Source organism: Cicer arietinum, chromosome 5, assembly GCF_000331145.2.
Source record: "Cicer arietinum cultivar CDC Frontier isolate Library 1 chromosome 5, Cicar.CDCFrontier_v2.0, whole genome shotgun sequence".
NCBI classification, from domain to species: domain Eukaryota; kingdom Viridiplantae; phylum Streptophyta; class Magnoliopsida; order Fabales; family Fabaceae; genus Cicer; species Cicer arietinum.
In genome coordinates this window covers 63662446-63685519 of record NC_021164.2, presented here as the reverse complement: position 1 = coordinate 63685519, position 23074 = coordinate 63662446, and the positions used below count along the sequence as shown (strand labels likewise).

The following is a 23074-nucleotide window of genomic DNA, read 5'->3' as shown; positions in this document are numbered from 1 at the left end:
ATGGTTTTTTTATATTGGATATTATGATTATTGTTACTACTAATTTGCGTCATAAATGAATATTATTATTAATAAGTTTCCAGTCAAAACGCCCATAAAAAAAAGGTGACAGTCAAAATTAATCGCCGCCTATTATTCCTACTTTTTTGGCCGTATACCCTATTATTTACAATTGTGTATTGTAGTTGTAGTAGAAGATAAATACTGTATAATTGACGTAGAGAAAAAAGATAAATTTATATTGTTATATAAAAAAAAAATATATAAATTAAAATGAAAATAAGAGGGTAACTATCGTGCGAGCTTGTTCCGTATCTTCCGTCCCGTGAGAGAGAAAAATCGAGTTTTGCAGAAGAATTCAGTTGTAAGCAGCTGAACCCAACCCAAGGCTTGACACTGAAACCTATTCTTTTTCAAAAAAAAATTTTAAGCCTTCGCTTTGGATTACAATTAGGGTTTAGAAGATGCAGTTAAAGGAGGTATGGGATTGTGTCCGTTTCCATTTTATATAAACGTTCCGATACGGATGCGCCGCTCATTTCACAACCCTAATTTCGCCATGCAATTCCAATCCTCCAATATGTCTTCCGTTGGATGCCGATTCCGATTCCGTTTTCGATCGACATTCGATCCTTACTCAGCGGCTTCCGAAGCTTTTTCTGAACACCGTCTTTTCTCCTCCCTGCGTCTTCTTACTCTCTAATAACCTAAATAATCACTCAATTCCTCTCTTCTTCTTTTTTTTTGGTGAGAGGTTTTTCTTGTCTTTTTGGCGTCGATATGGATTCTGAAACTGATGATGTTGGTGTTGTGGAGAAAGATCCAACTTTGCGTTACGCACGTGTATGTTATTGCTCTTATTACTGTACATAATTAATTAATTAAATAAATAATTATTGAATTTATTCATATTCATGTTTATGTTTATGATCGATTTCCGTTTGTTTTACAGTATGATGAAATGTTAGGGAAAGGAGCCTTCAAGACTGTGTATGACTATCTCTTTATCAACTGTAAATTTGTTTTATTTGAATTTTGTTTATTTATTTGTTATTTTATCATAGATATAAAGCTTTTGATGAAGTAGATGGAATAGAAGTTGCTTGGAACCAAATTAGTATAGACGATGTTGTGCAGTCACCTCAAAATTTGGAAAAGTTGTATTCTGAGGTTCATCTCCTCAAATCGCTGAAACACGAAAATATCATTAAGTTGTATAGTTCTTGGGTGGATGAAAAGAGCAGGACTATCAACATGATAACTGAATTGTTCACCTCTGGGAGTTTGAGGCAGTATGTTTTCTTGAATTGAGTTTGCTCTGTTTATTTTTTAGTTTTGTTTTGAGTGATCCCTTATGTTACTCTTGCTTTGTGTATCTTAGGTATCGGAAGAAACATAAGAATGTGGATATGAAGGCTATCAAGAACTGGGCGAGGCAGATTCTTCGTGGCTTGTGCTTTCTGCACAGTCACAGTCCTCCTATTATTCATAGGGATCTAAAATGTGATAACATTTTTGTTAATGGGAACAATGGGCAAGTTAAGGTTGGAGATCTTGGAATGGCAATTGTCATGCAGCAGCCTACTGCCAGGAGTGTTATTGGTATTATGCTTGAACTTCTCTGGAGCTTTCCTTCCACTTGATTAAACGTTTCAAATTAAATTAATGTTTTATAAATCTTGCTGGGTGCAGGTACTCCGGAATTCATGGCTCCTGAGCTTTATGAGGAAGAATATAATGAACTTGTTGACATATATTCCTTTGGCATGTGTATTCTTGAAATGATCACCTGCGAGTACCCGTATAGCGAATGCAAAAATCCGGCGCAGATATATAAGAAAGTTACATCTGTAAGTTTGCAGGCATTGAAGTTCATTGAATTTTTCATGTTTATCTTTGCTTCCTCTATAAAAATAAATTTTTATGCTGATTTTACATTTTTTTGCTTCAGGGTATAAAGCCTGCTGCTCTTGCTAAAGTGAATGATCCTGAAGTGAAGCAATTTATAGAGAAATGTTTAGTTCCAGCATCTATGAGATTGCCTGCATCTGAACTTCTCAAAGACCCATTCCTTGCAACTGGAAACACAAAGGAGATCTATCGTGATACCCTGCTGCTGCCTAATCTGCCCACTAAATCAATTAATCTACCAACTTTTGAAGCACATCCTATGGAGATAGATTCAAACTCCAGGCATACATCACCTGGCTCCTCTGTGGAAAGAGTTAAAGAAACTTCTCAAGTTTCAATTCTCGACCTCCTAAGGAAGACAGAGAACAATGAATTTAGGTTAAGAGGGGAGAAAAATGCTGAAAGTACAATCTCACTTACACTCCGAATTGCCGATGCTCATGGTGAGTATGATTCAGTTTTTTTTTTAAAAATTACTCTTAGCTAAATGTTATTATTATTATATATTTCTGTAGGTGGAGCAAGGAATATCCATTTTCCATTCTACATCAATTCTGACACGCCAATTTCAATTGCTGAGGAGATGGTGGAACATCTGGAACTCAAGGATGCGGATGTAGCTGTCATTGCTGAGCTAATACACAACATGATTTTTGAGCTTGTGCCTAACTGGAAACCCGTATGTCAGAACCTCTCATCTGGAACAGATAATTTGTACAGGCATTCGGAAGCTCAGAATGGTGAACAGTTAAACTGCCATTGGACATTGGGATCAAGTAATTTTGATGCGAAGACAATTTCTGAGGATTTAGGTCACTCACAGCTTGATGGGGAAGATCAAGACAAACAAGAATCTATTTCATCAGATATTTCTGCCGAGTATGAGATTGCAATTGCCACGAATTCTAAAGGTGTAGAGCCTGATTGTTTTATTCTTCATGAATGTTGCAAGGGATCCAATGGCTTAAATTCGAATTCAGATGTCCGGATTTGTGATCAAGAAGATGGAAACAATAATCAATCATATAACTTCGCAGGCTCTTTAATTGATTCATGTTGCAGTCCATCCATGAACCTTGAGATGTCCAGCAAATGTTCTCTTACTCCACGTGACAAAGATCATTTAAACGAGCTACATTTGGAGCTTGAAGCAATTGAAACCCAGTATCAACAATGTTTTCGTGAGCTTGAGAAGATGAAGGAGGAAGCCATAGAAAATGTCAAAAAGAGATGGATGACAAAGAAAAAAATATCAGTTATGTGATGCGGCATTAGGACGATTTTCTTGATATTTTAGTTTGATTTCATTTGTTGATTTTTTTTTGGTTTACATTAATTGTTTTCTGGCTGCTGCTTTGCAATTCTCCAGATGGTATTTTTTGGTTGAAATTGGCTTGTGATTTTCATAAATATTATTTTTTTATGGATGGTGACGAATATTTTTTTTCTTGATTCATCTGAGTATTTTGTCAAATGTATTTTTTATTGTAAGAATATTTTTGGGGTTTGCTCATTATCCAAGCAAATCATTGGGATGTCAGTTTGTTGCCTTCACTTAGTTCAGGATGTCAGTTTTCAATGTTTCATGTAATCTCATTTGTCAATTAGACTGACTTGGATCTCTCAATGTATAAAAAATTCAATTTTATTTATTTCTTTTGCATTTATTTCAAGATAAAAAAATTGCTCTAAAATCGTACTCTTCTGACAAAAAATTTTAGCATGTAAAATTTTTTCTTAACAAATATGGTACATGTGTACCAGAGAGTTTGTTGATGAAATTTTTTGATAGTTTGAAATTTTTGGTACATAATTTTTTTTTTACTCTAGATTATTTTTTAATTTTTTTTTTGAAGTAGGGATGAAAAATCATTATGTATAAATTTGTCTCGGACATCCACAAAACTGTCATATCATGAGCAAAAGAGATTGATCGACAAACTCGAGTATCTGTTATTATTCAATTAAAATGTGTAGTTGTCTGCTTAAACTTAGACCGAGAGCATTGAAGAATGGTGAATGATGAATTATTAGTTTAATGTGTGAATATTACAACCATGCGTTACTTTTGAGAATAATGTATTTGTGGGACGCTTAAAAGAAGAAGATAAGAAACATGTTGACAAGCTGACAAAGTATCATGTTGCACCGAGACACATTTTGTCATCTTCGAAAAATCGAGATAAGGAGAATATGACTAATATCTCTCAAATTTATAAGTGACGAATCACATACTGGAACAATTTGAAAATGCCTATAATTCATATGCAACATCTATTAAAGTTAGTTGGAGCCGAGAAGTATGGTTGTTGGAATAGGAAATACGAAGACTTCAACGTTGTGAGATACATGTTTTGGACACACCCAGACTCCATTACTTTGTTGAACATGTTCTCTCTTGTATTGATCATGGATAACACCTTAAAAAACAAGTATAAGTTACCGTTGTTTGAAATTGTTGATGTAGCTTCAACTAAGTTGACATTGACAAGCTGACAAAGTATCATGTTGCACCGAGACACATCTTGTCATCTTCGAAAAATCGAGATAAGGAGAATATGACTAATATCTCTCAAATTTATAAGTGACGAATCACATACTGGAACAATTTGAAAATGCCTATAATTCATATGCAACATCTATTAAAGTTAGTTGGAGCCGAGAAGTATGGTTGTTGGAATAGGAAATACGAAGACTTCAACGTTGTGAGATACATGTTTTGGACACACCCAGACTCCATTACTTTGTTGAACATGTTCTCTCTTGTATTGATCATGGATAACACCTTAAAAAACAAGTATAAGTTACCGTTGTTTGAAATTGTTGATGTAGCTTCAACTAAGTTGACATTGACTGTGAGCTTCAAAAATAATTTTGTTGGACATTGAAGAAGTTAAAAGAGTTGTTTGTTTCAAATGCCACATTTCCTCAAATGATCATGAGTGACATAGAATTTGCTTTGATGAATGCAATTGAAATTGTATTTTCATCTTCAATAAATTTACTTTGTCAACTTCATATCAATAAAAATGTTGGAGTCAAATGCAAACAATATATATTGAAAAAGGACATGCATGAGTCTATTCTAGATTTGTGGAGGAAAATTATTTATTGTTATGAAGTTAAGGTGTACGAGGAACTTCTTCAAAGATTTGAACACACATGTGTCAATAATATTATTTTCTTTGATTACGTCAGAGACACATAGTTGATTCCTCACAATAAAAGATTTGTTGAAGCATGAACCAATCGAGTGTTGCATCTAGGAAATATTACAATTAATAGGTATGTCATTAAAACTTTGCATTTTGTTTTATTTATTTATACATGTTTAGGATTAAACATGCATGTTTGATATATTTTTTATTGAAATAATATCAAATATTTTATTTTTATTTTTTATGTTTGAATATTAGGGTTGAATCTCTATTCATTGAAGAAATTTTTGAAACACAGTAAATGAGATTCCTATAAGGCATGAAATGATATCAATGAGATGTTGAAGTTGCAAATTACTAAGATAAAATGATCATTTGAGACAAATAAAGGTCACGAAGAACATATATCCAATAATCCATTATATGAGAGAGTTAACTATTTCGTTAACGACAAAGACGTGTGTCGTTGTATAACTAGAAACTCCCATGGATTGAACAATTCGAAACAGAAAAATTTCGAAAATTTTAAAACTTTTGAAATTTTTTGAAATTTTTGAAATTTTTAAATTTTTTTAATTATTGATATAATAGTTATGTTAACTAAATTTTTTAATGCCTAGAATCAGAGGAGCACTCGGGAAAATTATCCGTACTATTGCTAGAGGTGTTGGAAGAGGGAGTAGGGACGATATAGCATATAGAGTTCCACCTACAACATCTCATAGACGGAGAAATGAAGCAAACTGTCTACCTCGTCAGCATTGTCGTATAAGTTGTGTTAATGGCGAAGACGTTCAAGAGGATATTCAGGAGGATGTCCATGAATCTGAACATATGGATTACGAGGATGTTCATGAGCGATATGTTTAGGAGCCTGAGAAAAGCAGGGTCATGACCTTGAACATCACGTCGAAGAGTAGCTTCAGCAGCCTGGATTTCCCAGAGGACCATTGATGACATCTGTGTCGACACAATATGAACACTATGTGACTCAGAGGATAGGAGAAGGAGATGTACACTTTAATTAATTAATTTTTTAATTAACAATAAGTATAAATTATATTTAGTATATTTTTTCAATGAAATTTAGTAAATGATTTTATTATGTTTTTTAATTACTCATAAGATCGTGGCTTGTTGAAGGTGATCACACATGGTTTGAAGCTTAAAAAGTTTGTTGAAGTACCGATAACAAATGATGTACAACGTTGAATTCAACAACCTAGGCTGATACATTTGTCTTCAACTTACTTGATGATGACTGATGCTGGTATAATATCTGCCTTTGTAGAAAGATGACATAGAGAGATCAATTTCTTTCACATGCCATTTGGAGAGATGGCAATCACATTAGCCCGCATTAATTTTTTGGCTTAATTGTAGTTTTAGTACCTCAATTATTACCAATTCATGGAAATAGTCCCCCTATTTTAAAAGTCGACAATTTTGGTCTCTCACTCAAATTTTTTAACTAAAAAATGCGGAATTGACATATTTTTAATGAAAATACATATAATTCTATGATATAGAACCATCTAGATGCATTAATTATTCATATGTCATTAATTAAATTAAAAATATGAAAAAAATTCTGAAGTTGAAAGCTAAGTTTTTACTGCGTTTTATTCCAATTTCATGGGTATTAATCATTTTACAATATCGTATCATATGTCACGTTATTTAAAATATCTTACGTTGTCATTTATTAGTTAAAAAATCAGAAGGGAAGACCAAAATAGAGGGACCAATTTCGTGAATTAGTAAAAATAGAGAAACTAAAATTGCAATTAAGCCTAAGTTTTTCGATGCACCAATAAATATGAACAATAATAATGCTACTAGAGTTGCACATGAGTTGTTAAGCGCATTCTGAGAGAAAGTCGTTGTTGAGATTAACTATAACAAATGTGCACAATATAGATTGCATTGGTTGTGTGATTTATATAGACGACTCATTCAAATTAACATGTTTGAATGTGCCGCTAAAACGTACCTATTGCATTTAGTTGACAGCATTATTTTTGCCAACAAGACATACATTTGTGTGAAGGCGAAATAAATTAGTTTGTTCATTGATTTAGATGGCTGTCGGGATTATGTATGGGGTACGCTGCATTGGTTGTGCTATATGACAACCCGAGATTATGCATATGGTATCACGTAACTCAACTCTAGTATAGTCATCCATTTATCTTTTTCTTTACCACCCAAACTAGAAATACTCAATGAATTCTGCACTGTTTCAATATTGTCATAAAAATCATTGGATTACAAATAATGATGTAGATTAATCTCTTTATCCAACTGTGTTCGAACTAAAGGCGAAAATTCTTCGATCCAACCAAATAATGTTGCAATTGTACGTGGAACATCCAGGCATTTCATTTTATTTTTATATTTTACCTTATTAGGAGTAGAGATAATTATTCTAGAAATTGTTGGTGATAGTTACTATTGTATTGTGTTATTTTAATTTTTTTGATAATAATATTAATAATAATAATAATAATAATAATAATAATAATAATAATAATAATAATAAAAGCATGAATCGAAAAAGAAAAAAACAAAATTTACGTTAAACTGATGAGTGAATAATTAGAGTCTTAATGAGCTAATGTTGAAATATCACGTTCCCCACTTCTGATAGAAAGGAAAAAAACAAAACTGACGCATTCCATACACAAACGCCTCTGCGATATAGAAAGAAAAAAAAAAGGAAAAAAATGGTTTAGGAAAGAAAAATGAAGAAATTCAAGAAGTAAAGGAGTTAGTGATTCATCCCCTCAAGTAAGAATTCTTTATGATCGTATTAACTTTATATAAGCATTTTATTGGTAGTAGAACAAAACCCCTTATTGATATTTTAAAAAAATAAAATAAAATAGAATAAAATTGATCGATGAATATGTCTCTCTAATTATATCTTTATTTTAATTAACTATCAGGAATATAAGTATTATATTTGTGTTATGATGTTTAGATAAAGTAGTAAATGAGTTAGACGATAGGATCAATTGTTACACAAAAAAGGGAATGATACTATATTTATGTTATGATGTTAAGATAAAGTAAAGAATGTGTTAGAAGGATCAATTGTTACACAGTAAAGGGAATGAAAGTTCTTAATACCATATATTATTAGGAACTCTACTATCTCATTATTATTGTAATAACGATCACACTAGTAATAGATTTTGTACGTCAATCTATAAAAAATAAAACTAAAAAGTTTTGACACTAAGTGAGAAGTAAATTAATTTGTGAAGGTGTCATATATTTGGAGCAAAGACCGCTGCGTGAGAATTTTAATAACGAAACTCATATCGGTAAGGGCATCACTCTATTCGCTTTCCTACGTGAATTATATGTGATATAAATGTACTGTGAGGTTGTGTATTGGTTCTGTTTGTGCGTTATCTTCAAAATGAATATTAATAATGGTTGTGCTTGACGTGTTCAAATTGTGGAAAATGAAAGTTATATGATACGTTGTTATGATGGTTGTGTTTGACATGTTGTGGTTATTCAAGGTGATTACGTTGTGTCTAAACTAGGTTGGTTTAGTACAAGGTTGATTTATTTTGGACGCTCTGGTTGAGTGATCTATATTGTTACTAACAAAAATGTCTACATTCATGTATTCATAATTGTGTGGTGCGTCTATAATTGGTTGTAGCCCAAAGTTGTGTGGTGCGTTCATAATTGGTTGGAGCCCACAGATCCTTGCAGAGATTTTGAGTTAGTGGTGTTGCTTGGAAGGACCCACGAAGCCCTTGCGGGTGAGGTGATATTCCGGAATCATGCATTGACATATAATCTAACAAATAGGTTGTGCATTTTGGTTGATTTGTATTTTTGGTGCATTGTGATTTTTAATTGTTAAATGAAGTATATGATTTATTTATATTTTTGCTATAACAACTATATATTCATGCATATATGCTCTGTGTTTGTTATTTGGAGACGACCCTTACATTTGACAGGACGTCAAATGTAGTGTTACTTGAACGAATAATGTTACGATCAAGAGAAATGTGATGAAGTACAATAGCATGCAGTTGGAGGCTCCGAGAGACTTTTGTGCCAGTATTAGACTTGTTTGGCGAGTTTTCCACAAAGCCAAAGTTTATGACCAACTAGGATTTATGTTTGGGTAGTAAAACGTCAAGATTTTTGGCTGTAGGAGTTTCTTTTGTTTAACGTATTAATTTTACTTTTAGTAATTGCAAATACTTTAACTCATTATTTTTAAAAATATAGCTAAAAATGTTATTAGTGGATTTTAAGGTAAATGAGTATTTAAGATAATCATAAATAAATAAAAAACGAATTTGTATTTTTATATTTAGAGTTTCGTTAGTTAAGGTCTCGAAAAAGCGGAATGTTACAGTACGATACCCACAATTTCAATCAGACACAACATCTATTATATCCCCGATATATTGATGAATAAAAGTAGGAAAATGTATCTTAGATGGTAGCTTTGCATGATGTTGAGATGGTTGTTTTGCAGAACGCTGAGATGATTGATTTGCAGCACACTAAGATGGTTGCTTTGAATATTCTTGAGAGGCATCAACATACTTCCAATATGAAGGATCACGAGGAACATCAAATTCTTTTCTCTTTTTAGTAGCTCCTTTGGTTTTCACTTTATCAGGTGGTGGACGCATTGCTGTTGTATGTGAAAATACAAGTTCACACACATTTGCCCTGAATATCCTTTGACCAACAATATCTTGTGTCTTCATGTATGCTTTCATTGCCTCCCACTCTTATAAAAAGTCATATTATGATAAAGATTCTTTATCCTTCAATCCATGCTTCATGCTTAATTTTCTCCAAAAAACATGAATGCTATCTAAATGGACAACATTATCAGATATTTGTAAATTTGCCAACTCACAAGCACAAAATAACCCATGAGTTTTTATGATTGAGCAACCACTTTTTTTTTTGTCAATACCTACAATCGTTACCTTCTTCAATTGTTTTTCAATTTTTTTAACCACTTCCTTGATACACAATGATGTAATCTTTGATAAAATGGTGAATTATATTCGTTCTCAACATCAATAATGGTTTTATGAAAAGACGATTTGAATGTACACATTTGAATGTACACATTTGATTCTTCAACATCATATTCACATTATCCCAACTTTTACAAGTCTTCATTACTAGTTTGCAGCATGTGTTTCAATCTCCAATGAGCAAATTCAACTCTACAAATAAATTAAATTATACAAATTAAAACAAATCACATAAATTACTAAATCATATTTCTTAAACAAAACAAATCATAATTTAATAGTACCTGTTTGACGTGGTGTTCCCTACATGCATCAATCTATTGGTCTAAGCCAGGACAAATCTTTCTTTGTAAGGTGTCAACCATAAATCTTTAACATAATCAACAAAAATGATACTATTGGCACACACTAGCTCAAAGTATTGCAAGTGGTGATCATACTCCTCCACACTAGTCGAAAATACAATTTTTTTCTTTCATAAATCCATTACCTGATCTTGTCTATCATTTGTTACATATTGTTTGCATCTTGCCCAATCATTTTTTTCAAAATGAAAACGACATGGCAAATTGATTGAAGTAGGAAATACAACACCAATAGCATTTATCATGGCAAGATCTATATATGTCACAATAACTTTAGAAATTAAATTATCATATACGAATAATTGTCTTACCTTTTCAAATGCCTAGACGAGGTTATCTTGTCGTTCTAGTTCCAAGTAAGAAAATGCAACATAAAATGTCAAGCACTGGTAATCGATATATATTTGTTTTGTATGTGCTATCACATATCAAAACAAAATGAAACATGTTTAAAAACTTGATACAATCAGGATGCGTCCAAAATATGTCTCTCAAAACATCTGAATCATTCTGTCTTCTTTTCCAATGTACATAATTTCATTTTGTATTAACTTCAAGAGATAATGCACTTCTGTGTACGAACCTCTCACAGATGATCGATAAGTACTTCTAACTTTATATATTTGAGTTGAAATTGTGAGATTCGCTTTATTTTTCTCTTTCAAAGCATTCAAAATGAATCCTGGTGCAAGCTTATACTTTATCATGTCATTGACAAATTTTATTTCCTTGTGAGAACAAGTTATTGTTGATTTTGACTTTGATTTATATCTTCCACCTCTTTCGAATCTTAAAATTATTTTGTCTTTTCTTCATCACTTTCTGGTAGCTTTATCAGATTGAATGGTAACAATTATTATTCCATTTTGTCTTCCAATAGTTTTTGTCCATTCAAATACAACTTCTCGAGAGGAAAATATCTACAAAATATATTTTAAATAAAACATCAACATATGTCTATACATTAAAAACTAAAACTTATAAAATCAATTATCATTAAGATTACCTGATCAGTGGTGAATTTATCTGTAAAAAAATATATCAAAACTTATACATGATTTAAAAAAAATATATCAAAACTTAATTAATACTAACATTATAAATACAATATTTAAAATAAAAAATTTAATTATTTTTTAAAAATTATATTACATTTCGAAACTTTCAGCAAAATTTAAAAAATTTAGAAAGTTTTGAAATTCAATTTAACATTTCGAAACATTCAAACTTTCAAAAGTTTTGAAAAATCTTAAAAATTTCAATTTCGAATGTTTCTACTTACTTTCTTTTTATTTCGAAAATTTAGAAAGTTTTGAAAAGCAATTTAACGTTTCAAAACATTCAAACTTTCAAAAGTTTTGAAAAATCTAAAGAAATTTAATTTCGAAAGTTTGAGATTGCTCTAAACTTTTGAAAATTTGGAAAATTTCTATTACGAAACTTTCGAAAATTTATAAGTTTTTATTTCGAAGGTATGAAACATTCGAGTTCCACTTACTTTTTTTATTTCGAAAATTTGGAAATTTTTGAAAGTTATAGTGAATTCTTTAAAGTTTCGAAAGAGGTAGTAAAAAATTAAAGATTTTATACATAATTAAAAGAATAAAAATATATTCTCACTTTAATTACATGGGTGAGAGGTTTACGTGTAGAAGTGCAGAATAAAATCTCTAAAAAAAACTATTTATAATTTTATATAAACGATTACCAAGATTATATTAAGATTCAAAAGTTAGATTTGTTAAATTTACATTCTACAAATACATGAAATTTTGGAACACGTTTTATTTTTAAACATTTAAAATTAAACAATGAAAAAACCGGCAACCAAACCAAATGACTTCTTTACTTCTTAAAAATATTACTTTTTATGTTTTCTGAGCATAAAGGTGCGTGCATTTTGTATCACTGTGATATATTTTCACATTTTGAAATAATATGGAGATAAATAATGGTTAAAAAATATGGAGAGAAAAAAGTGGTTATAGAGTAAAATTCGATGTTAGTATTTCTTAGTTTTTAAAATAAGTTGAGTCGTCATAATGGGAGTATTTGTACATAATTTTTTTAACTAAATTATTTGATAGGTGGCGGTTAACTCAAATTTAAATGAATTTTATATAAAATAATATCATGTAATAAACTTTTAAATACGATTATAACTTTTGTTAGATTATAAAAACGTCACGTTGAGTCTTAGAAATGAATATAGGATAACTAATGTGTCAAAATATAGGTAAATGTTCTTTTAATTTTAACAGTTCTCGACTTTATATTGGATCACACGATCTAATAATAAAAAAATGAAATTATAATAAATTTATCAAAAACTTCAATCAAATAATATTTTTTACTCTTTGAATAAATATTAGAGAATAAATGAATACACAAAATATGTGAGACTCAAGACCCTACAAAACCTACTCTAACCTATTTTCACCCCTAATGATAATATATTATTCAATATATTGTTGTGCAGCTGATTGTCCAAAACGTTAAGAAAGAACACAAACAATTGTCAACATTAATATTCGATATAAAAATCCTCTTAATAATGCGTATACCATAATTGGAATGAATACATATAAATTTTCCATTGTGTCCGAATGAAAAATATTTATATGAATCAATGGAAAATATTTTGTTGACCAATTATAATTACAAACTTCAAAGGAAAAAAATATCATTTTTGCTAAGAAATCAAACATTTTAAAAAGAATGGGTCTTAGCACATCACATTGTTAAATTTGTTTTGAATGGGAATTAACTTCTATGAAAAAATTTTAACTCATAAAAAAAAGTTTAGGAAATATATTTATCTATTATTTTTAACTGAAGGAAATATATTTATATAACAAATATGATTTATAAAACTTGCATATTTAAAAAGTTGTGCGAGGCTTCAAATTTACTTAAGATTTTACGTGTATTCATATGTGGCCGTAACCTCTAAGAAAACTTTATCAGATCGGAGTCTAGTTATTCATGGATCCATAAATTGTACTTATCTCTCTAAGGTTATATATATTTTTAATCTATACAAAATTTTAACATTTTATTTTTAATTTTTTAAAAATAATATAATTTTTATTCTCTGTAAAATTAACATAAAAATAATTTTAATCCATATTCTATATAATGGAAGTACACGTCAGCAAGTAACCTCAACCATCAATTTGAAAACTTAAATTGCCTATCAATCGAATTAGTTTTAAACTCTCATTATAATTGATTTAGATTAGAAGGCCGATCCGGGTAGAGAATTTGATTCTCTTATAATTAACAAATATTATGAAAAATAATTAAATTGGTTAATAACAATAAAGTTATCAATAATGTTTATTAGTTTTCCAAAATTGTAATAAGGATCATAATTCCAATATCTAGGGTCTCTGTGGGAATTATGTGTATCTGAGCAAACTAATAAATTGGTGTCCTTGTGATTATTTCAATCTCATTTTCTTTTTAATTTTCTTTTAAAATCATCAATAATACTTTCATGATCAAGATTCTCTAAAAATTTATTTTCAGTAAAAATCAAAGCATTATTATTTAATCTATTTTCTTACATAGTAGATCAAAAATAAAATTTATTAACAATTTTTAATTTAAAAAAACGTATTTTAATTTTAATATTGTTCAATGAAATATATAATGATGATTTGAAACGTCTCTATCAAAAGTATCATTTAAGATCATTTTTAATTGACATATCTCTTTAACGATCATTTTTTATTGATCCATCTTGTAAGTCACTTCTATGATTATTCCATATTATTGAATCATAAATGTCTGATAAAATAGATTGACTTGGTTGTTCATCAACAGAAGTAGGAATAATTTCATTCTCTAAATTTTTAGCTTCAAAGTATAATTAAACTACGTGAATTTGCTGAGAATTATAGAATGTTTAATAAAAATGTAACAAGAGCACTTTTTAAAAATTCATTATCAATTTGTTTATTCCTTTTTTGCCTTAGACAACCAAAATGTCATTTTTCATACAATATATTCAAACAATTAGTGAACTAGTCAACAAGTAGACAAAAATATAAAACTATAATATACAAATCAAAAAATGAGTTTGATGAATATGAATATAACAATAAATTGAAAGACTAACACCTAATTAGGGAGTTTAAATCTAGAACTAAAATTATTATTATCAAATATATGAGTATAATTATTTATTACAAAGTAAAAATAATTGTTTTGGTACCTCTAAAAAAATGAGACTTTAGACGGCCATCCATCTCTTTCGCCTATGTCTAAGGCCACAACTATCAATATATATTATTTTTTGCATGTTTCCACCAACCTAACATTTAAAGTCTAACATATTTTTGATAAGATTACATCGTGTAAGAAAAACTAATAAAGAACAAAATCAATAAGAGTATTTTATATAAAATAATTACTGTAATATGAACAATTTAAACCTAGTCTAATAAAAAAAGGATAAACAATTTTTTTTAAGAAAATCTAATTAAATTTAAGGAAAAAGGGAGTATCCATTTTCTTTTATTTTTTAATGAAAAATATTAATATTTTTTTATTAAAATAAATTAGTGCAAGGAGAGTTCAATCCACGACTCCATATTCATCTAACCTTGATAACTTTTTTTCATAGGTTTAATTTTTCCAACTTCATAAAAAAACATTAAAATTACTCTATAATGTAAAAATTAATTAATCAATTGTGATATATTTTAGAAATATTATTTTGAACTAAAACTAATTTTATTTATAAAATCATAAAAAGACCGCCTTATAATAATATCAATAATTAAATGTATTGTAATATGGTAAGAGTAAATTTCCCAAAAAAAGTAATTTATAGTGCCAACTAATTCCGTTTCATACTTGAATAGGGTATTAAGATCAAAGATTATATAACTTCCTAGTTTTGGACTAATAATAAAAAGTAATAAAACATACAAAAAGGAAAATTAATTGGGTTAGATGTAAATCAAAGATTTAGCAATATATATACTCACCTTATAATTTCCACTATGGGAACACAACCACCAAAGCATAAGTCATCTTCCTTTTTCTCCTCCTTCTTTTTTTTCCTTTCTAGTTGTCTATTTTCGTTACATTATGTCAAAGAAAAAGTCAAGTTTAGGTCGTCAAAAAATCCCAATTGAAAAAATACCTAAAAAAAGTCATTTGCAAGTTACATTTTCTAAGCGTCGTTCAGGACTCTTCAAGAAGGCAAGTGAACTTTGCACTCTTTGTGGAGTGGAGATTGCAATTGTGGTTTTCTCTCCGGCTGATAAGGCATTCTCTTTTGGTCATCCAGAAGTTGAGTCTATTGTTGATCGTTATTTGAGTCGAAACCCTCCACAAGATTCTAGTTCTCACCAACTTGTTGAGGCTCATAGAAATGCTAATGTTCGAGATCTCAACATGCAACTAACTCAACTTCTTAGCCATCTAGAGATTGAGAAAAAGCAAGGAGAAGAGATAGATAATGTGAGGAAAGCTAGGCAAAGACAATTTTGGTGGGAAAGCCCTATTGATGAGCTTGGTTTGCAAGAATTGCTCCAATTAAAGGTCTCTATTGAGGACCTAAAGAAGAATATTGGAAAATTTGCTAGCAAATGCATGATAGAACAAACCAACTTCTCTTCACCAAATATTGGAGCTAATGGATTTGGACATTATGATGCCTTTGAGAACAAACCGGGTGTAGGGATTAACATTGCTTCCACATTTCCTAATGCCTATTATCTTGGTTTTCGACATGGATATCTTTGAGCTTCTATTTCTTATGGCTTGGTTTTGGACCTGAAAAGTGAATTACATGATAGTATCTCACTATTATTTATTTACTTCATATTTTTTGTTTTGTGTGTTAACAATGAATATAATAATTTGTCCTTTCATCAAAAGACTCATTGGAAATAAACTTTTTCTTTATCATTGATTGGATTGTTCTTATTATTGGGTAGATATCTACAATCAAATAGAAAGAAAAAAAAAAGTAGTAGTTGAATAGTATAATTTTTCTTTTGGAATTTAGGATCAGAGGTCATCAAACTCAAACAGTTAATCGATCAATCAGTTACTCATTCTTAATTTTCAATGATGAATTTTTTTTTTCTTCAAACACGCCAATGAAAGAATTTAGACAATGAGTCCATTAACTTCGTTATGGATTTTTGAGTACTACTAAATTAAGTATAACATAAGTAAAAAAAAAATTAAATGATAAAAGACAAAATGCGGATAAAAGACAACTTATGTACATAGCGTCTCACACTTAACCTTGCTTTCATTCCATCTATTTTGTGGCTTTTTCAGCACTAAATCTACTTGTTCCACTCTTTTCTGATTGTGCATATTATAGTTGTGTTTGTTATCTTGAAATACAAACAAGAAAATAAAATTCAAAGGTCGAATTATCTATTCCACACAATTTTTATTAGTATTGTTGTTCTAACGACTCTGGTGAAATCCTTTGAATCCAATTACTTTATGTGAGTTCAATCAATATAATGATTGTTTATATTGTCATAAAGTATATATTAACCTCTCATAATTATTATAGATTTTTCAAAAGTCAAAATGTTCTAGTGTGCTTAACATTTCGTAATTGTAACTCTCTCGGTCTTAATATGAATGTATTTGATTATTTTATATAAATTAAGAAAAATAATTAATAAATAAAAGAGAAATTTTTTAATAATTATTTTTATTAATTATTGATGTATTTTTATTATCATAAATTTAAAATTGAAAATAATAGTTTGAAAGTAATACACATTATATTAATTATATAGTATAATTTGAAAAATAATTAAAATTACATTGGAAATTAAAAGTTACAGTCTTTTTGAGAATTTTTCTTTTGCAAATGTGATAGTTATTTTGAAACAAATGAAGTTTAGATTTTCCAAATGTCAAAATCTTTTAGAGTGTATTTGGTTTTGATATGTTAAAAATTAATTTTAAATAAATTGATTTTGACTAATAGTAAATTGAAAGTAAAATGATTTAAGTCGACATCATTTATGTGAAGTGTTGAGTGATCACAAATCTGAAACAAAAAATCAGTTTTAGAAGCAAAATCTACATATTCTAACTTCATATTAAAATAGTTACTTGAGACAAACTCAATTATACTTAAAAACACTCAAATACATTAAAATCAATTTTAGATCTCTAAAATTATTTTTTGATACTGTAAAACCAAATATAAGTTAATATTATCCAACAAGGTTTAAGCTAATATTATCCGACAAGGAGAATAACCGGGTTTCATATATCATGCATTAAAATTGAAGATTTTATAACTTCTTATCTTAAACTTGATGTTAAAATGAATAAAGCATTAAGTTTATAAAAAATGAATAAAACAATAAGATGAGATTATTAATTTTCGAAGATTGGGTTATTAATTTGGTTTGTGCTGCATGCAAGGCCAAAGTTTTATCAATGAATCCTTTTTCTTCTAAAAAGTGTAAATGAGAGTTTCAAAGGTTCATCATCACTTAATATTAGTACTATTGTTGATGATTGGATTTGTTTTTTGTTTATCAAAATTTGGATTTATATATTTATTTAATGATATTACAAAATATAAACATATAACATAAGAATTCTCCGAATATAATAATACTAGTTTGTAACTCGTGCGTCGCACGGAAACAACGATTTTAATAAATAAATTATTATATTAGTTTATATATATATATATATATATATATATATATATATATCAAATTTTATATATTTTATTTTATTGATATTAAAAAAATAAGTTGACTTAAAAAAAATAATTTAAAATTAAAAAATTAAAAAAATCTAATTATAACTTAACTTAAAAACTACTTTCTTATACGCTCAATGTTATTGATGAAAAGTATGACTCCAACACCATGCCTTATTTTTTAATTCTACAAAGAATTTTATTTCTTTCCAAAAAACTTATTACAAAACAATACTTTTAATTTTATACAAATAAAAACAATAATTATTAAAAAATATTAAATAATTAGATTAGATGAAATAAGAATTTTTAAAATAATGGACATGGACATATATAAAATAAGTAAATGTAAAGATGAGTAAATAACTTAATAGTGAATTTTTATTTTTATTATTCAGCATTTGCTGTATAAGTGGGCAAAATACCTTTCATTTTAGTACTACTCACAAAATATCTTCATTAATGTTTCATGAATCTTTTGAATTCTTTTGAATTTGCGTGATATTTAATAATAAATTTAGAATATAAAATGTATAGTATAATAGTTTTTAAACTTGATAAAATAGTGTTTGAAATCGATGAAGTGAATTGTTTCTTTAATTCCTACATAAATTTTATATTTTCTTAAATAAATTATTATTTTTCTCTTCAATATTCTGAAAATTTAATTGAATTTATGGCTCTAAATAAATTTTATATTTACTTAAATAAATTATTTATTAGACAACTTATAATCAAAATTATTAGGACGGGCAACAATTATTTATGAGAGAATTTAAAATCGGAGTTATTAAGACAAATCTTGTATAAGAGAATAGAAATATAAATATACAAATGTACAATTTGTTAACTATTTATGAGTGAATTTAAAATCGGAGTTATTAAGACAAATGTTATATAAGATGATAGAAATATACATATACACATACAAAATTAAGAAACATAAACAATACAAAATATATATATGCATAACAAAACAATATAAAATAACAATCATAGATTGAAATTTTTTTACCAATTCAAGTAATTAATTCATGTGAACATATTGTTAGGCGCAACACGAATAACTACATAGTTTCACTAAGAATATTAATCTTAATTCGATAAATAAAAGCTCACAAATATTAATCTCAGTACTATCTCCATGGCATAAAAGTTTTGTTTAACATTGAGGAGATCAAGACAAAAACCACATTCGCACACTCTAACAACCAAATTCCATGACTCATTTCTTGGAGAAATTGAAGCAACAAAATATGATTTTTGTTTCAGACAGAAAGTTGCTAGACGCAACCCGAACAAATACATAGTTTCACCAGAAATATTAATCTCAAATCGAGAAATAAAAGCTCACGAATATTAATCTCAATACTATTTTCATTGCATCAAATGAAAAGTTTTGTTTGACATTGAGGAGATCAAGATAGAAACCACATTCGCAAAGCAACAAAATATGATTTTTGTTTCAGACATTAGATAAAGATGAATAAGAAAGCTTTGATAAAGAAAACTTAAAAAGAATTGTGTATACATAGATAATATGAATTATATTTATAAGGGAGACGCAAGAAATGAGAGAGTACGAAGATAGACGGTTAACGGAGTATTAAAAGAATTCGTAAAATAAAATAATTTTTTTAATTAAATTAATTTGAAGCTGGTTGCTAAAGTAGTGTTTAAAAAACAATTACAAAAATTGTCTAAGTCGTAATGTTAGTGACTGTATTTTGCTGTTATTCTTCTTTTTTAACTGGCCACTAAATTCTCAACAGTTAAACCTCAAGTAGTGGTGTAGTGTATTTTTAATCCATTCTTTTTATTTTTATTCTTTTATTTTTTTAATTGGCCACTAACGCATGTACAAAGTCGTGTAACATAAGTTTAATTTTATTCTAAAAAAAAGAGATATTATATTGTATAGATTACCTTTCAATTGGCCACTCAATTCTCAATCGTGAAATGTGAAATGTCAGGTCGTGCATTATATTTTATTTTTAATTGGTCATTCACTTCTGCATTTCTCATGTAATAGAAGTTTTATTTTTGTCTTAAAAAAATCTTTTATTTTTAATTTATTTTTTTTATTTTTTAATTGGCAATTAACTTCTCAACGGATACATGAAAAAACTGTAAGTCGTGGTGTATTGTATTTTATTTTTAATTTTTTAATTGACCATTAAATTGTATGGTGGACAAAGATCGTGATGTAACAGAAGTTTTATGCTTTTCTTAAAAAAAAAACCTTTTTATTTTTAATTCATTCCTTTTATTTTTTTAATTGGCCATTAACTTCTCAAGAATAAACACGTATTATTCCTATTAATAGAAACTTATATTTTCTTAACACTTTAGTTTGTTGACACGTGTCAAACTTGCCAATTTATCCTGTTTGCTTTATTATAATGTATAGATATCTTATATTTCTCCAAAAAAAAAAAAAAAGTTGTGTCTCAAATAAATAAGCCATAGGGCCCAAAACAAAAGTTTCAAGAAGGAGAAGACCACATTTATATGCTATTTTTTTTTAATAAAAATTTAGGATGATTTTTTTATATTAAAAAAAAAAATAGCATATTATATGCTATTGTTCTTATTATATGGTGTTGGTGTCACAATTAGACGTTACTACAAATAAAAAACAAGGTGTGGCAGAGAGGAGCAAAGAGCTTCTTTGATTGGAACTCAAGGTCTTGCCCCTTTCTTCCTTTGGTCTCTCTTTATTCCTCCAATGCATTTTCTTTTCTTTCTATTTTTACTTATTTATTTATTTTCTTGGTCTCTCACTCTAATGATTTTATCTTTGCAGAAACCACTCTTCTTGTTTGTAATAACAATAAAAAATAATCAATCACTCATCAAACCTACCTCACTGCCCCACTTCCTCCACCTAACGTACTATTTCTAATTCATGATTTTTTTTTTTGTAGTTGTTGATTTTTGTTACTTATTTATTTATTTATTTATTTATTTATTTATTAATTAATTAATTAATTAATTAATTAATTAATTTATTGTGTTCATGTTCAATTGTGATTTTAATTTGTTTGCAACTATTTCATAGTTAACAATAACTCTGAAATGCTATGGGAGATTATTGACTCGTGTCACCTTCACTCCGTTCAAAACTTGCATTTTCTTCTTTTTTTTTTTCTTCTTACTTGAGTTAAAACATTCATTACTAGAAAAAATGGAAACAACTATTAAAATTAGAGACGGTCCAAACGAGAAAAAAGTAATAATTAAATTTACTATCAAATTGGTCGTCTCTAACCCTCAACGACGGTAGCTATTTTAATTTTTTTTCTAGTATCTTAATTAAGTATTTATCTTATATTTTAATTAATTCACTGTTTATGTTTTTATATTTCTAGGTATCATGTTGAAGCTAGCTTTCAAATATTTTATAGTCTCAATATGCGAAAAATAAGATTTTATAGCGTTTTTTTTAAGCCATTTACAACACTTTTTTTTAAAAAAAAAATCGTTGTAGAATCGAGGTTGTAAACTGTAAAAAGATACAACAACGCTTTTTAAAATCAAAAAGCGCTATAAAAAAATGTAAATATATTGCGCGCTTGTTATGTACCTTTTACAGCGCTTATATAAAAAACACTGTAAAATGTGCATTCAATGCATTATTATGCACCTTTACAGCGCTTTTTCAAATAAACGTTGTAAAATGTGTACTCAATATATGCATTATTATGCACCTTTTACGGTGCTTATACGAAAAAGCGCTGTAAAATGTGCACTCAATATATGCATTATTATGCACCTTTTACAGCGTTTATTTGAAAAAGCGTCGTAAAAGGTGCATTCTTATTTTAGTTTTATTTAAAAACGTTGTAAATAAAATTTTTAAAAACCGCTTTTTGGTTTTTTATGCCATTTATTTAGAAAACGGTGTCTTTTAATTCTTTTTCCAAAATCATTTTCATCTAAAATCAGTTCACAATCAGTACATAAAAACAGAACTATATAACTTAACTTTATAACTTAATTTACACAACAACAGAACTATATTCATATACATATTTAAATATTGTACAACAACACATATTCATATAACTACATATACATATTCAGATATTGTACAACAACACATATTCATATACATATTCAGATATTGTGCCTTATTCATATACATATAACTAACATTATTACACATAACAGAACTAGCTACCATATATTCAGATCCCTTGCAGCATGCTATTTCCCAGTAAATCAAATAATTTTATTTCAAGCACATACTAACACCAGTCTTCCTTTAAATCAATTAGATCTTTCTCAGAGTATGTTGGACTGCATTTGTCAAAGTAATGTTCAATATAAAAATTGAACATTAATAAGTTAGAATCAAATATATACATAATTTATATATGAAAATCAAATAATGAAAATACCATACCGTTTCTGGGATAATAGTTTGATTCCTATCAACAATCTCCTTCATGAATCGCAATACATGGTACCCATAGTCAATGTTGTTAGTTTGACGATGGCGCTATAAAATAAAACATATAAGTCAATAAAATATTTGTGCATTGATTGTAAAGGCATATATTTGTAAATGAAAATTTAAAGGCATATATTTCAAACTTTTATTGGAATCCATGTGATGTTATTAGACTTTTGCTTCGACATTGTAGCACTTCTTTGAGCTCGAAAAACTTGTAAAGCACTATCGAATAAATAAATGTGATTATTATAGCATTAACAAACACATTATTTATACATTAACAAACACATTACTTACGTGTCGAACATAGTCTATATATTGGAGTGATTGTTGTCATTGTCGTGCAAAGGATCTAAATAGTATACAACTTCAGAGATCGCATTGATTGCAAATAGCATCCAATGTGCCCTACAACAACAAAAATTTGGTTG

General features: G+C 28.4%; 2 protein-coding genes across 2 annotated transcripts; both read left to right on the top strand.

Moving 5' to 3' along the window:
• Window positions 1–276: 276 nt before the first annotated feature.
• LOC101511676 (serine/threonine-protein kinase WNK8) lies at window positions 277–3363 on the top strand. Its single transcript, XM_004502007.4, has 7 exons — window positions 277–843; window positions 953–990; window positions 1065–1292; window positions 1382–1602; window positions 1693–1850; window positions 1952–2354; window positions 2427–3363. Exons 1-7 carry the CDS (start codon window positions 781–783, stop codon window positions 3173–3175), a joined length of 1860 nt encoding a protein of 619 aa, XP_004502064.1. The 5' UTR covers window positions 277–780; the 3' UTR covers window positions 3176–3363.
• A 12207-nt stretch (window positions 3364–15570) lies between these two features.
• LOC101512320 (agamous-like MADS-box protein AGL61) lies at window positions 15571–16230 on the top strand. Its single transcript, XM_004502083.1, has one exon. The coding sequence runs from the start codon at window positions 15571–15573 to the stop codon at window positions 16228–16230; it is 660 nt and encodes a 219-aa protein (XP_004502140.1).
• The last annotated feature ends 6844 nt before the right edge of the window (window positions 16231–23074 follow it).

Coding starts and splice junctions, on each gene's coding strand:
- LOC101511676 (XM_004502007.4), top strand. CDS start 781: ATGGATTCTGAAACTGATGATGTTGGTGTTGTGGAGAAAGATCCAACT. Junction 844..952: donor CAACTTTGCGTTACGCACGT/GTATGTTATTGC, acceptor TTTGTTTTACAG/TATGATGAAATGTTAGGGAA. Junction 991..1,064: donor AAAGGAGCCTTCAAGACTGT/GTATGACTATCT, acceptor ATTTTATCATAG/ATATAAAGCTTTTGATGAAG.
- LOC101512320 (XM_004502083.1), top strand. CDS start 15,571: ATGTCAAAGAAAAAGTCAAGTTTAGGTCGTCAAAAAATCCCAATTGAA.